Source organism: Microchirus variegatus (assembly GCF_963457635.1).
Source record: "Microchirus variegatus genome assembly, chromosome: 6".
NCBI classification, from domain to species: Eukaryota; Metazoa; Chordata; class Actinopteri; order Pleuronectiformes; family Soleidae; genus Microchirus; species Microchirus variegatus.
The window spans coordinates 3,678,899-3,695,543 of NC_139807.1; the positions used below are offsets into that span (position 1 = coordinate 3,678,899).

At 39.0% G+C, this 16,645-nt stretch overlaps 1 protein-coding gene across 1 annotated transcript; it reads right to left on the minus strand.

Moving 5' to 3' along the window:
- Nucleotides 1-1,347: 1,347 nt before the first annotated feature.
- On the minus strand, nt 1,348-12,445 carry xpnpep2 (X-prolyl aminopeptidase (aminopeptidase P) 2, membrane-bound). The gene is made up of 21 exons (XM_083891267.1): nt 12,326-12,445; nt 11,761-11,837; nt 11,375-11,485; nt 11,210-11,273; nt 10,046-10,150; nt 9,281-9,367; nt 8,983-9,126; nt 7,548-7,649; nt 6,816-6,897; nt 6,472-6,673; nt 6,295-6,384; nt 6,086-6,195; nt 5,857-5,934; nt 4,886-4,957; nt 4,723-4,783; nt 4,170-4,239; nt 3,889-3,993; nt 2,986-3,045; nt 2,839-2,915; nt 2,656-2,745; nt 1,348-1,787 (listed from the first exon to the last, which is right to left on the minus strand). Exons 1-21 carry the CDS (start codon nt 12,372-12,374, stop codon nt 1,587-1,589), a joined length of 2,037 nt encoding a protein of 678 aa, XP_083747393.1. The 5' UTR covers nt 12,375-12,445; the 3' UTR covers nt 1,348-1,586.
- Nucleotides 12,446-16,645: the final 4,200 nt, after the last annotated feature.

Here is a 16,645-nt window from a genome sequence, read left to right on the forward strand (position 1 = left end):
CCAGCTTCATCCACTGCAGGAAATGCTGTCTGAGACCAACGGGTTTAAAGGTCGAATAGACTCTTGCTGACGGCGTGAAAATAGAAAATGAAGACAAAAAACGACTTGTGTGACTCACAGACATGTGCATGCTTCTGAATATACACTCAACCAGCACTGTTGGTAAAAAAAAAAGACAGGGAAGTACAGTGTAAGTCAAGGTTAGCTTGTTATTTTCGTGGTAGTGGGGGAGGAGAGGGGGGGGGGAGGGGGGGCGGTAAGCAAACCACATGATAAAATGCCCTATTTTCGTTTCCTGTAATTTGACTGAAGACTGGCAACAGTCTCTCGTCAAGGTATAGTGTGTGTGTGTGTGTGTGTGTGTGTGTGTGTGTGAAACTGATAAACAAAAGATTGACTGCTTTTGAAGGAAGTGGGAAAAAAAAAAGAGTGCAAGATGGCAGAAGTGAACATTTAAACTCTCTGCTCCGGTAAAAGTAGAAATACTTCTTCACAATGAAATATAGAAGTAAAAGTACAGAATTAGGAGTATGAGAAATGAAAGTAAAAGCGCTCCTCCTGCAGGGTTAGTTGCACTCCTGTTGAATATTAATTAACACATGCAGCTTGTATTTTTGTTGTTGTTGTTGTTATTGCAGTTGTACTTAAATACTGCATTTTTGGGGAAGAATATCTATGACAGCATATTATAAAAAACTAACCAACAACTAGAAAATGGACTGTAGGTAATTTCCTTAGAACCAATTTTAATTGTTTTGTCTTAAATTTGTAGTTATGAGTTGTAGAAAGTGGGAAAATATATATTTTTTGAGAACTATCTTTGTTAAAAATGTGAAATCAAGTCCTTCAATCACCATCCTTTTACCATTTGCCATATCTGAATGACTGTGTAGGCGAGGGGAAACACCTACAGATGGAATATTCAACCAATATACTGCATATAATGCAGAAAAATGGCATCAGATTAATAAATAACACAGGATCTAGAGACCACAAAAAATGAACTCTTATATAATCTATCTATCTATCCACCTACGTATCAATCTATTCAGCCTACCATGAGTCATTAGCCTTATCACTTATACGTGGAAACCATATGAAATGTTAAAGTTCAATGACCTGCACACGTCCATATTTCCCAGCTTCAAGCAGGAGGCAGCAGTAGTGTCTTCTCCGGAAGCCCCAAAATGATGTTTCTGTGAATATAAAAACATATATATCATCTGTCAGCACAACAATATTACTATAACATCCAAAATTCACTTTGTAAGTAATGACTTTTGATCAGACTCTTCTTTGAAAGAGTGTTACTTTAATAAAATAATAATTACATGTGCAACACACTCATACTCAAAAAAAAATCACATAAAAGATCATTTTTTTAAACCACTGACGCCACAATATTAGACATTTATTCACAAAGTTAAATAATTAAACAACTATCCATCAGTTATTTAGCATTAACAAAAATGCTAAACTGCAGTGCATCTCTTAACCTGGCTGTTAAAAAAAAAGAGAGAGAGACTGCATAGGAGGAAACGTTATAGAGTGCAAGTCCTGGTGTGGATGGAGAGAGAGAGAGACGCTCAGACGACGCTGTAGAGGAGAGAGACGGCCAGAGCGAGGAAGGTCAGCGAGGACGAGCAGACGGACGCAGACGATCCCGGAGAAAGGAAGGGATCGGTGTTTCTGAGCATCCAGTCCTTCTCCTCGCGTAGTCCCTGTTTGTCCAGCTCAGGACCCAACACGTCCCGGATCGTCTGGTAGTATTTATTCAGCCACTGAAGCTGGAGAGAAAGTCAGGAGATAATGAATAAAGGGATTAATATTGTTATACTGAAAGAGACTTCTCCTTATTTTCTTCTTTTTGCACACTTATGATGTTATAAAACAAACATTTCTCACCCTCTTCACATTCGAGTTAAATAGAAGCAGAAGTTACATTTCACACGTGGTTTTGTTTTCACAGAGATCACGTGTTGTTGATCTCTGAGCGGCAGAGAATCTACAACCTGAGGTTCTTAAAAAAAAAGGGTTTTTTTGAGGAAACCATGCACTTACACGACAGGTTAAGAAGAATGTTTTCAGTTGCAAAAACGACAACAGGAGACTGATTTTTATCACCGGAGAAGCAATAGATTCTCTGTGATTATGTGTTCGACACTGTCGTGGCACTGCTGTGCAGGTCAAATTTCCCTCTGGGACAATAAAGTTTATCTTGAATCTTATCTTGAAGACAGGAGTCTGATCCTAAAAAACACTTTAACTACTGGCTCCACAAGCTTATATGTGATGAATACACTTTTGCCACAGTAGGGATAGCAAGCTAGTTATGTATTTTTATACTTTATATGACGGTAACATGTGATAACGCGTGCTGTGCCGTGGTGATTCGAGTCGAGCCGGGACCATAGTGGAAAAGGGCCATATGTCTATGTGTTTGGTCAGCACAGCTTCCTGCCAAAATGGCCGTGTTTTGGTTGCATGATGATGAGATTGTGTGGCGTTTGCTGCTGGAGCTCTATTGTTGTCTCTATTATTGTTTTTTACACTGTATATTTGTAATGCTTCTCAGGTTATGTGTTTTATTATCTTCTGTGCATTTTAATGTGACTGTCCTGTGTTGTTTTTAAAGACTGGATTGGATGAGATTACCTGTTCTGAGCTGAGGAGAGACGTGTCAATCAGCTTCCTGTCGTATGGAACCAGCGACACAGTTTCAAAGGTCAGAAAGTTGTGACCAAACTGCAGGGTGAGAAAAAACACACAGAGACAGACGTTCACTCACTTTGTCAAACTGTTAATAAATTGATAAAGCACTGTCATAAGGTTGTGTACCTTAGTTTGGACGGGTACGACCACAACAACGTCTTCAATCCGGATCCCAAAGTGATTCTCCTTGTAATATCCAGGTTCTGAAAGGAAACCATCATCAGTTTGGTATTTTTCTGAGCCATTAAATAATCACTGTTTATATTGTCTCACCTATAGATGTGAACATGCCTTCTCTGAAGGGAATGTTGTTGCCCTGGAAGCCAACAGGCCCTGTAAAAAAAAGATAATACTAAGTTGTACGTGACGTGACGTGACTTAGTCTTTAGTGTCATATATATATATATACACCTTTTTCCAAATATATACTTAAAATAAATACTTTTACTGATTCTATTTTATGTTTTTTTTTACTAATACAAATGCTTATACAGGTTATTGCAAAACCTTTTTTTTCAATCAATAGACAAATGTTTATTATGATAATAAATTGATAATTGTTACTACAAATATTCTCAGTTCACAGCATTTGTGTGAATATATTGTGTGTAAACTCAATCACTTTGCAATGTTTAACTGATGACTGATGAAATCTCCCCTCGGTATAAAGAAAATTGTGATTTTTTTGTCACTTTTTGTGCTACACTGTTGTGATTGTGGGATTGTGGATTAATCTATAATGAAAATGACAGTATTTGCAGCTCTAGATACAGGAAAAATCAGATTTTAACCAAGTGAACTTCAAGTTAAATAGCAATAATTGTGCAGAAGTCACAAAACAGAGTGTTTTTCCTTTTGTTTTTGTCCATAAAAACGAATGGCTAAAAAAAGTATTTCCAAATTTCACAAATTCAATCTAATTAAAAAAAAAAAAGAAAAAAAAAAGAGTACTTTATCCTCAGTTGTGTTTATAGAGTTGGTTAAAATTAAAAAAAGGTTTCAAAGGATATAAGACTCTATATCGCTCATTCTTATAGCCTCTGTATTATACTGTATGTTTAAACATAGTTATGGAAAAAAGCAGCCAAAATAATCTGTGTTCTAAGGGTTAAAGTGAAAATGAATTCACTCAATAATCATTTTTGAAGAGTGAAGTCTGTGTGAAATGAGCCTCACACTCGTGAACTCCAAAGTAGTTTCCGACGCCGTGACCTGTGCCGTGGCCATAGTTCAGGCCCACCTCCCATAATGCACGGCGGCCCAGCATCTCAATGTTTACACCTGTTGGGGAAAACAAAAGAACTCCAATCATACTTATACCATAGAAACAACATCCACTGTATGTGGGGAGGGGCGACTCGTGGAGAAACAGAGCCCTCTAGAGGTGAAAGTGGGAAAAAGGTTTTCTGAGCAGAATCCCAATAAAAAACATTCATTTATGTGTTCTTGCTTCCCACCTCGTGTCCCTGAGGGAAATACGGTTCGAGAGATCTCAATGTTTCCCATGAGCACTCGCGTGAAGGCCTCCTGTAAAAAAAAAAGTAACGTTTAACGATGGGGAATTTTATGTTAGAGTAGTATTTTTTTCTTTTTATGAGGCGACATTAAATGTGAGATGAATATCAATACAGCACAAAACACAACAAAAAAGATGTGTTTCTGACTTATTTAATAAAATACTACTCTAAAGCCCAATACATATTAAGTACAAGACGTTATATTATATTATATTATACTGACTTATATTATATTATGCAATTTCTTCATTTTGTCAGCAATATGTGGACCTTTAACACTTCATTATGTAATGAAAATATTAAATCACTTTTTATTTCATTATATTACACAATGTGCCGTCTGCTCACTATGTCCTTTTTTCTCTCTGAGGATTTAATTTCATTTTTAATCTGCTGCTGCAACACATAATGAGTGCAGGGATCTTGTGTTTCACAGAAGAGTCGATTTGACAGAGAAAACTGTAAAATCTCTCTTTTAAAAAGAAAGTGTCACCTTCTGCATAGCTGTAGGGCTCCCCCAGTGGACTGTGCGTGTGATGTCAGTCGTCCCGTCTCTGATAGCAACAGAAGTGAGAAGCGGGACGAGTCATTTTAAAAGCCAGTGACATGAAGTGAAACAGGAAGAGAGCGTGAAGCGAGCGCGTGTTCTGACTCACAGATACTGACCGCCGGAGTCGATCAGATACATCTCGTCAGGCGTCAACCTCCTGCTGGTGACATTTGACGGGCTGCAAAAAAACAGTGAAACTACATCATGTCCATGAACTACACATGTGCTAAATTATGTAGATTCACTCATTTTTACTCTCTTTTTTATTCGTCGTTGAGACACATTTTTGTTTGCATTTGTTAGAGCTAATCACGGCGTGAGCGCTTAAGGAATAAAAGAAAGAGGGATGAGAATAAATAAGAGTTATTTGAGAACAGAAATGATGTAACCATACTCGTATGTTGCATCCTTCTTCTGAAAATGTGCCGAGCAAAACTTTCATATTATCAAGCATAGGAAAACTATAGAATATACCTGTAGTGGTGAATTATGAATGACAGATTTGATCTCACTAAGAGTACATATATATGTGTATATATATATGTATGTATGTATATATATATATATATGTATATATATATATATATATATATATATATGTATGTATAAATATATATATATACATACATATATATATAATCAATATGTGTATATATACACACATATATATAGTCAAAGTCAAAATTGTATTTATTTGGCAACTGAACTGAATTCATATACAAATTAAAACTCACTTTTCTGTTCAGGGATACAAGTAAATAACTATAATTTGACCTCTTAATCAAGAAATATTAATAATGTGCTTTACAATTTTTTCTGTTTTTGTAAAACTTGAAAAATTGGACAATAATGATTATATTTTAGCATTAAATATATCATTTCGGTTAAAGATGCTTATACATACTGGCACATTAACCATCACAGAAACATAAAAAAAAGATTTTGATAACTAGCAATGCCTTTAATTTAGGGCAGCTGTGGCTTTGGGTGGAGGTCTAATACATTTTTAACCTCCTTATTACATACAATATGTACTATGATCTACATTAAAAGTCATAAAAATGAAAAGAATGTTACCTGTAATGGGCAAGAGCAGCGTTCGGTCCACTCGCAGAGATGCTTTCAAAGCTCGGGCCTCTGCTGTCGCTCTGTTTGCTTGAAGGACGATAACATCAGCTACTATGAGATGATTGTATCTATAGCTATTATGGATATAATATAACTGCCTTTTTTTTGTTTTTTTCTTATTGAATGGCAGTTATTTTCAATGACAATCTGCGTTTATACAGTATGTCTTTGCGCTCACCTGCGACACATGTTGACGTATTCTGAAGCCGTCAGCTCGGTCTCCTTTCCTTCAGGCACAGTCTTCTCTAGCCACATCAGCAGCTGCATCACTGCGACTGCATCCCTCACCTGCACGGAGTCAAATGTCTTTGGGTGAGTTAAGAGGTCGACGTGCGTGTGTGTGTGTTCACTGAAGTATTAAAGCATGTCTGTGCACGGTCGACATACGTGAGCGTCCCTCAGGATTCGCTGCTCGGTGTCATCTTTGACGGCTTTAGTTGTTAACACAGGGGAGTAGGAGGTCGTCATTAGTTTGTCCTACATAACGCACAAAAGCAATTATTGCTAAAGAAATAACGAGACAAATAACAACAATAATACAAATAATAATAATAATCTACGTACCTGTGGTGTAATGATCTCATAAAGTGCATAGTTTGTATATTCTGTGCCGATCCATACTTTAACTCCGGGCTGGGCCACATACTTCTCTAAATGGTCTCGAACGGTATCGTAGCTCTCCAGCTGCACACACAGGGAGTCTTCACAGGAGGCGTTCAGGTACACCTTCAACTCCTCCGTCACTCTGTTCAGGTGGAGAAAGAGCCTGGTAGATACGGTAGAAGGGGAAAGTAAACATGGTGGTCCTTATAGGTAATATATATGTATATAAAATGATCATATGTTTGTGTATACATTCAGGAACAGAGACAAAACGGACACATTTAAATGATCCGACACGGACTTACCATATCTTATCCATTGTGAGGAGTGTGTAGGAGTAGAAGAAGGGATTGTATGGGATGTCACTGCCGCGGAGATTAAAGAGCCCTAAAAAAACAAAACATGACTTTGACATCATCTAATTGGTGAATATGAGCTCATCTGTGTGTGGCTTTCTCTGTGTGACAGATTTGTTAAATCTGAAATTAGGAGTCAGAGCGGGTCTGAAGACCAGCGGAAGAAGCTTTTTTAATGCAAAAACGATTAGTTCCAATGAGTTTCATAAACGTAATTATCTGTTGTCAGTCTTCATTTGCATCACACACTTTGTTTACTTCTACGACAACAATGGTTATTCATCACCCTGCAGGGTCCACAATTAAGGATTAAAGGCAATAAATCACTTTTCAAACATTTTTGAAAGTATTATTTGGTCGCATTAACATTATATTGAAAGGTTCAGGGCCTTTCATTAATCATCCTTAATTTTCAAATCCCTTTAAAATGTAGTTGTCTAAATAACAGAATGCAGTAAAGTGAATTTGTGTGTGTTGTGTTTTGAAACTTGTAATTCATGGTCTTTAGAGCAATATGTGATTGTGTTTCTGCAGTCGTGAACAAAAATAAAGGGATCTCGTCACTGCAATAAACACTATTCACATATAGAGAAGCTGTAAAGCAGTTTTAGAGCATGATCTTTGTGGAAACTTTAAATAGTTTGAGTTGCCTCATGAAGAAAGTTTTTTTTAGTGACTTACAGGCAGTTTCATCCAACGCTGACAGCAGAAGAGCTGTGGGCTCGTACGGATTGTCCCTCATCTGATTCCGTATTTGCTCCACTTTGATCTGCCAGGACCTTTCTGCAAAGACACGCATTTTGTTGTACTTGCTTCATTATTACTTTTTAATGAAGCATTTGTATTCCTGACCTCATGGGGACCTCATGTGAGCTGTTTTTTACTCAAACTAAAGTCAAAGTTTTGTTGGACAACATGCACTCATTGCTTTGAGAAGCTTATGCAACGTCACAGCATTTCTTTTAATGCAAAGTTGCGTCACCTTTCACCAAGACCTTGCTTGTATTTATGATGGAGTTGGACTGCTGTGTTAAGTCTTTTTTTTTTTCCTCTTTTTTTTTTTACAGCACATCCCAAAGGTCTGGACTCTGGTCGTCAATCCATCTGTGAAAACGATGACTCATGCTCCCCTGAACCATTCTTTCACAATCTGAGCCTGATGAATCCTGGCACTGTCATCTTGGTATACTCCCAAAAAAAAAAAAAAAGGCCCGGTCATACAGAAGATTTCATTGTCTTTTCATTGTCCACTCCTCCACTTTTATTCTCCACATGAAGGTCACAGCTGACAGGGCGAAGTGTGGGGTCTGTAGGTCATCACAGGTCCAACACATAGAGAAAAACAACCATTGACTATTGTCCAGTTATCTTTGGCATGATTATTTTTGTTTGTTTATTTTGGGCTGTAGGGAGGCAATTAGCAAAATATTTGAGTATGTGAGTTAATGAGCTCAATCACTAGTTTCAGGAAATCATGGGCACACATGAGTGGACACACCATGTGATTTACATGGTGAAATCGCAAATGCTTTGCACCCAGAAGACGACTTCCACATTTTATAATACAGTCTATGTTTGTCTCCTGATATTCCAATAAAAAAGTACTTAGTGACTATAGCCACAATCTCCCCCCCCCCCTCCAGACAGCGTATATAAAACCATTGATTAGTGCAGTTTCTAAGGATGTGAATAACAGTGCCTTATCTAAACGTAATGCTTCCTACTAAGTGCAGGCACATTAAGGATTTCCCCCGTTGCGCTGTCTGACTTTTCTGTCGTCTGCATATCATTCAACACTCTGCCCAGACAGACAGACAGACAGAGAGGAACAAGCTCCGATGCCCAAACTTGGGTTTATGATGTCCTCCATTTGTTCCATTTGTCTATTCTCTGTCCATAAAAGCTGAGGCTCGTGGGCGTCCAGACAACTTCCTTATCTCTTCCATTCTCTCTAAGTCGTTGTTTGATCTGTCATCCAGCATTTATGGTTGTGTTTGTGGAGCCACTTTGTGCCCTCTGTCCAGTTTGCAGGCATTTATCAGCAGGTAGATGATAAAGGGCACCAATAAAGGTCACCATATGCTACTTACTGTACAGCGTGTATATGGAAACTCACGTATGACTCTGTCTGGGAGGCGGTTGAGGTTTTCCGGGCCTATAGACGGTCTGTCCTTCCACACTCGGTCGACGAGGTTATCAGGAATGGACTTGAGACTGCGATTGCTCGAGTCCAGATTGAGGACGTAGTCCTCCTGTGTTTCTAATGGAGGAAATAGCGGGTGATTACACACGATGAAGTGAATCAATCAGAGGTTTAATTGTCGTCTGGAAGGCTTCGGTTCACAATGTTCCATGTGCTATTGAGATCTGATGTTAAGCAGCACTGACAGGTCGGCAGGAGAAAAGAGACTCACCGAGCGAGAAGAGGAAGGGATCAAAGCCGATGTGGCCGCCCGATGGAACCTCAGAGATGAGCCACGCTGCCAAACTGACGACGGACACTGGAGAACATTTAAAAAGTCATTAATGTTTTACATCAAATATGCAAAAAACTGAACCGTGAATTATTTTATGGTCAGTTTCCCTAAAGTGATATTATGTTTACCTCATCAAATGTAGGCATGGGACGACAAATTTCACATTATTGGTTTTCTTGACCCGAATGAACATCATCTATTCATCATAATTGTAAATATATGCTTTCAACTGATAAAATAGAGTGACGAATAAGATCATTTTATATCAAGAGGTCCTACAATAAAAGGAACTGTGCAGACGCCCCCTTGTGGCACCGGGACTGTATATTGGCAAAAAAACATAGCAATTTTCATATTTCTCACATGAATAATTATATTCCTATGGTAGAAGTTCACTATTATTATAATTACTGTGAGTGCTTCTTATTGTGATGCATGGTCTGACTAAAAAGTGAATGGATGAGGAACGTACACAATAATTTAATAAATGAATTCTGGCGCCAGCACTGTTACAGGATGCTATGTGTATTACGCGTACATAAATTGACCTTCGCATTCAGTTTGTGCATGGACTATTTTTACCACTTGTGCAGCATTTGTCCGGTTATTTTTAGCTCAGACTGTCAAAACCACAAATATCAGATTGTAAACACCACGTCCTCCGTTGTCATAACACGGCGCCACAATGGCATCACAACCCACCGTCTTCTTTCAGCTCCCAGTTGCAGTCCATCTGCCTCTCAGCTTGAACCCAGTAGCGGCTGTCTGTCCACAGAGTGGCCTTGGTCTGAGTGACTACAGCAGTGCCTGCACAGAGTCAGGACAGCAGCAGCTGATTTAATACGGAGAGAGGACGGCGGTGACAGTGAATTACAAACGACCATAAATGTCAGAGTCGAGAGCGGAATAATGTGCGATGCGTCAAGTGTGTGCAGAAGAGAAAAGGTTAAAAGGAGGCAGCGAGCAAACTGGTGATGTGTGGTGGATATTTAATCAGGGATTATATTACCATTCCACTGTTTTAGCCTCACATGAGGAGAAATACACTTCACTGGGTGAGAACATATGTTAGGATCCCTCAATCAGAAAATGTAATTATCTAAAAATGGAAATTTTTGCATGTAAAGAAATGTGATTTCTCCTCATGGAGTGTGATGTAGCATCACATTACTGTTTTATCTTCTCCTTTCATCCGTGCAAAAGCTGAGTGCAGAAATATTCTGTGAATTTCTCTGTGAGATGAATAAAGTATCTATCTATCTATCTATCTATCTATCTATCTATCTATCTATCTATCTATCTATCTATCTATCTATCTATCTATCTATCTATCTATCTATCTATCTATCTATCTATCTATCTATCTATCTATCTATCTATCTATCTATCTATCTATCTATCTATCTATCTATCTATCTATCTCTCTCTCTCTCTCTCTCTCTCTCTCTCTCTCTCTCTCTCTCTCTCTATCTATCTATCTATCTATCTATCTATCTATCTATCTATCTGTCTATCTATCTATCTATCTTTCTGTCTATCTATCTATCTATCTATCTATCTATCTATCTATCTATCTATCTATCTATCTATCTATCTATCTATATGCATGATCATTAATTTTGGTTCGCCGTTATTGCACTGAAAGGAAAATCTCTTGATTTAATGGTCAAGAGGAGAGAGCAGATGAATGAGAGGATGCAAGGCGATGGAAAACCAGATGAACAAAGCAAAAAGGCGTGATGGCGAGGAGGGAGTGGGATGAAAGTAGAGGGGCTACACGGCCACGGCGCTCAGGGGTGGGGAGGTGAGTCACGGGAAGAGGGGGAAGATGATGAAGAGGAGGAGGTAGGGAAGGAAGTATTGTACCTGCGGAGCCTGTAAATCCAGTCATGAAGGCCATTCTGGCATCACGTGGTGCAATGTACTCACTCTGATAAAAAAAACAAGAGCAGGTCACACCGATGAACACACACACACACACACACGAGGTTTAAACCCAGATGGTTTAAATGTGATGGACGGCAGATGTACCAGGTGAGCGTCAGTGCCAGGGATAATGTATGCATATATATTCAGGGGAAGCATTCGCTCTCGTAACTCCTGCAGCTGGAGCGTGGTGTTTACTGCTGTGCCTGGCAGGTACTGTAACACAAACACAAACACAAACACACACACATACACGTAGGAGTGAGAGTCAAAATCCTTCACATCTAATTAAACCGAAGCGGCAGCTGATTCATCTGTTTCTGTATCTGTCCCTCTCTGTAATCATTAACCGTCACTAGCTATAACTGTGGGGAAACCATGCCATTAAAAAAAACTTCACGACACTTTTGTCCGTCTCACGTTTTAGGAAACTTCATGAATGAAGTCAGTAACCAGAGTGATATGTAATATGTAATATGAGCTGATCTTACCGGAGGGAACACTGAGCAGTTCCTCTCAGTTCGCTCGTACGCAGCAGCAGCAGCAGCAGCAGCAAAAACTGTGTTTCCTGAAATGACAAACACAAAGAAAAGGGGAAAGACCTTGTAAAAGTGACACAGAGAGAGAGAGAGTGGTGACCAAGCTGAGATGCATGGGCACAATTTCAGGACAGTGAAACCTGAAGCTCCATTTTATCACGACTTATCAGTCACAGAAATATGTGGAAACGATGTGAATCAAATCTCTAGATTTAAATGGACGGAAAACTGTCGTAAAAGCAGTAATTGTAACAAAAACAAAGCTGATATATTGAAGGAAAGAGCAGCTCACAATTCCCTATGCCTCATTTGCAAGCTATGACACTATTATTGGCACAAGCGTGACATAATACCAAACATATTTGGACATCCTTATTTATATCCTATAAATTACGCATTTCACAGCTCACCACGTCATAAAAATAGAAACCTTGATCATGTGAGAAGCTAAAAATTCAAGTCTTCACACATCACACAACATCAGAGAAGATAAAAAGGAACTTTTTTTTTTTTTTACCTGCCAGTGCTACCAGAGACAGAGACGCCAACCAGCCACAGGAATGCATCGTGGAGTGATGAGTGATGCGCGCACACACACACACACAAACAAACAGAAACACAGAGTGGTTATAAAGCAGGTGCTGGTGTGGGTGTCTGCTCGTAAGTATATGGCTGTCCTCTCTCTCTCTCTCTCTCTCTCATTCGCTCCTCTTCTCCTCCTCCTCCTCCTCCTCCTCCTCCTCCTCTGCTTCTGCTCACTATCTCGTCTCCCTGTGGCCCTCTGATACGAATCACGTGCGGTGGTTTTTTTCGAGGGAGAATCAGTGGGGGAAAAAAAGGGGAAACATTAAGAGAGTCTTATCACTGTGACCACCCACCAATTCCTTTCCCAGTGCATTAGTGAGCTGCTCAACATGTTTTATATCAGGGTGTAACTCAGAAGCTGTGGGTTACAAATTCCAAATTCCGACTATACAAGCGCAGATGTCTTTAATTGAAGTAGAATGACACTATTTTGTAAGAATACACTAAAAGTGGAGTTTGCCCGTGGGTAGATGTGAGCACATGTATCACCATCTGCGTACAGATAAGTCCTATACAAGTCCTTGTAATCCTGCAGAGGTTTCCTGCAAAACTGCTCTTGTGCTTTTAGAGTATTTTTTTTTAAAATCCTTGTAACGAAGCCAAATGTGTAATGGCACTTAGCTGAACGGAGGAGGTGGAGGAGGATTAGACAGCAGGGATACGGGGGCATATGCTCACTTTCCCCTTGAAGACATTCGTATGACTCGAATTTGGCTGATGTCATGAAACGTGACCAGAACGACGCACACACGGCTCCTCTCTCACCTTTCGCTCCGGGCCAGTTTTAGAGTTTAGAGTTCAGAGAGTTGCTTTCCTCTCCAGGCTTTGCTATGCAGTGAATGTCACCCTGACAAACTCAAACGTGTACATTATAAGCGTCCAGTGTGTAAGAATTAGTGACATCTAGTGGCGTGACTGCACACGGAGGACGCTCTGAAGGCCATTGCGGACCTCTGATGGTCTTCACATATCACAGAGAGAATGCATTTTCTCTTTGTGAAGTAAACTTCCACTTTAAAGCGTGAAAGGCACACTGTGGCTGATTTATCCAGTAGAAACACAGCAGCGCAAGAGATAAAGCAAGGCTCTTGCCAACAGTGCACACAGAAGGCTCACTCTAAGGCTATGAAAAACAAACAATTTCTATCTTAACCCTTTCATGTGGTCACTAGCGGTCACTGTGGTGGACAGATTTATGGTATAATTGCACACTAGCCACCACATTGGACCTTTGTGCACTTTTTCCCCTTCATTAAAATCCCTCCATCAACAGACTTGATGACATATCTCTACCCTTCAATTTGTGTGTAGTTCCACATATGAAGATTACACAGTGTTATCGTGATGTAAACAGACAGAACTCTGATGAAGCTGCCAAGCCAATTAGTCAGTGAGGTGAGCAGCAACTGTTAAAACCTCTGTGGAGGCTCAGATCGATCTGTTAATCCGGGGTTTATTAAGCAGATTTATGCAACGACCTGAGATGAAGACATTTTTTCATTAAAGTAACACTGTTGCGGATTCTGTGCCATTGATCATGGTAAGTATAGCAGCACTTTTCTAGGCTTGATGACCACTCAAAGATGGACACTTTGCTAAAATGCTACTATGACGCTACAATGATTATGCTCAGTAAGGTGTTTAGAATGATTGGATGTTGCTGATGGTGCTAGATATGCAGTACAAGTTAAAGGATCACCACAGGTAATGATTATTTTTACTGAGACATCAGAACATTGTTGTGATAATAACCCGTTTTGCTGTGCAAATACTGGGTATTTGACTATCAAAATGTTTGTTGATCAGCTTTCCGACGACTGACCACATTGTTAAAGGACTAATTGTTGTATTTCTAAAGGTTATGGAGTTGATTAATACCTCCACTATCTTTAGAGATTGAAATTTCAGTCAAAAATGATCGAGGATTGAGGATTCATTCTCTGGATTCTGGAGATTAAGAATGTATTTACCAATTTCCATGGTATAATAAAAGTGTTTCAAATAGGCATCACAACCCAATAGAATGTGGGTTACAGTACATGTTAATTATAGGTACTATATCATATCAACATATATAATTTGGAAATGTACCTATTCGATGTAATATTAGACGTTACAGAAATTACAGTAAAAAAAAAAAAATAGACGCCTGTCTCGATTCATATTGTGAACTGGGTCGGAAAGGTTTGTTATTTTTAAAAACTGGGTTATTTCACCGTGCACATGAGCTATGTTTCAAAGTAAAGGCCTGGTTTTCTCTGCGGTGGTAGTTGTCTAACAGTCCGTGAACAGCAACAGTTACAGAGTTCTGCAACGAGTTAGTTAATAAATACATTCTGGTACAATAACAAAATAAGACAATAAAAGAATCTCTTCATTAAATGGTCCCATTCACACTCAACTTAACCTTAACAGTGAGTTCAATAAAGGGCCTATAAACTGCTTCGCCCTTGAACCAATGTCACCTGCAGTACAGTGTAGACAGAGAGAGAGAGAGATACAGCTGTTAATGTTTGGCCGCCATCTGTCATTGTGTACAAATGGGAAACTGCAAATGAGCCAGCGCTGGTAATAAATCTTCCTCTCTTTTTTGTGCATAATTCTTTGATAACACAGACACGCAGTAAAAGTGATTATGCAACTTTAACTCGCAGGTAATAAACTGTTGATAGGAAGCAGTTGGTGCTCAGTACCTGAGGGAAATGGAGTCAGTTTTTTATCTCGTTTAATGGAGTCAGGTCTGCGAGCATCTTCGGGGTTTTGCTGTTGAATTAAGTTGTCGCATTTATCCAGAGCAACCTTTTGCATAAGGAACGCTCCATTAAAAAAAGAAAGAAAAAAAATCTACTTTTCTTTTTGTGAAAAGGTGACTTTGAAAGTTTCGTTCCTTCCCAGACGACAGCTGTCATCACTGGAGATGAAGATGAGTGACTTTGAAAGCAGAAGTAGAAACAACAACCGAAAGCACAACAAAATCAGATCACGCAGTCTGAGATAATAGTTTAAAAAATACATTGATTTAAACAATCTGTTGCCTGCTAACTTATACATGAGCTATATGCATTAATATTAACTAGTCATTTCTTGTTGGGAACTTATTTTTCTCTTAAACACATGAAACTACACAACAAGTGTTGAACTTAAAGGTACAGTGCATAAGAATCACTCTCACCTCAGGTACTCAGGTATGCCTTCACTTCACAGTTTGTCTCTTGTAAGGCTACTGTAAAAATGTGGCAGTCCAAAATGGTGGCCTTCATAGAGCTATATTATAACAGTATAATTATTTTATTGAAGGAATCCAACATTTAACTGTCAGGTTGCCTTCTTAATAGGATGTAATTATATCAAGCTGATGGCTTTAATGTTTAGGGAGCAGCAGATCCTTCACTTTCTACCTAACTAAACCATTATCTGTTCATTAGTTAGTTACGCATGTGCAGTTCTGCTACAGTCCATCTGCGTTTGAATGTGGTTTACACATGATGCAAAAAACATTGTTTTAAGTTGCAATAAGCTTTAGTAACAACAAATGACCAGAAGGGGGTGCAAGTGTTCCACTGTAATCTCTAAAAATATTGTGAAGCTAAACTGTATTTGTGTACAAATCCACACAAATGATGAACTGCTTGTGCAGCAGTTCCATTTAACAGAAACACCGTTCAAAAAAGATGATCTATCTATCTATCTATCTATCTATCTATCTATCTATCTATCTATCTATCTATCTATCTATCTATCTATCTATCTATCTACCTATCTATCTATCTATCTATCTACCTACCTACCTACCTACCTACCTACCTACCTACCTACCTACCTACCTACCTACCTACCTACCTACCTACCTACCTACCTACCTACCTACCTACCTACCTACCTACCTACCCGGCCCATCCATCCATCCATCCATCCATCCATCTATTATCTAATCAGTAGAATAGATAAATTGACATCAGGCATTACCCAATTCACTCCTCACTTATTCTTTGTGATTTCTCTGGGTTTTTATTTTTATTATTTAATTCCCTGATTCAATTAATTGTTCCCTCTTATATATAATGTCAAGTTTTCCTTGCACAAACTGGGCTCAAGACCCTGCACCCACATCTAGAATGAACACTACAGAATTTGAGCCTGGTGAGGGCAAAGAGTTGACCCCCTTTACCAAACATGACCACCAGGGGTAGCTAGTGTTTAACGCATTCTACTTCTCAGTGAACACCCTGTTCTTAAAAAAAAAAAAAAAAAA

Excerpts from the sequence above, each read along its gene's own strand:
- xpnpep2 (XM_083891267.1), bottom strand. The coding sequence starts at position 12,374 with ATGCATTCCTGTGGCTGGTTGGCGTCTCTGTCTCTGGTAGCACTGGCA. Across the intron at positions 10,151-11,209 it reads TGGATTTACAGGCTCCGCAG|GCACTGCTGTAGTCACTCAG; the intron begins GTACAATACTTC and ends GACTCTGTGCAG. Across the intron at positions 3,994-4,169 it reads ATTTCCCTCAGGGACACGAG|GTGTAAACATTGAGATGCTG; the intron begins GTGGGAAGCAAG and ends TTTCCCCAACAG.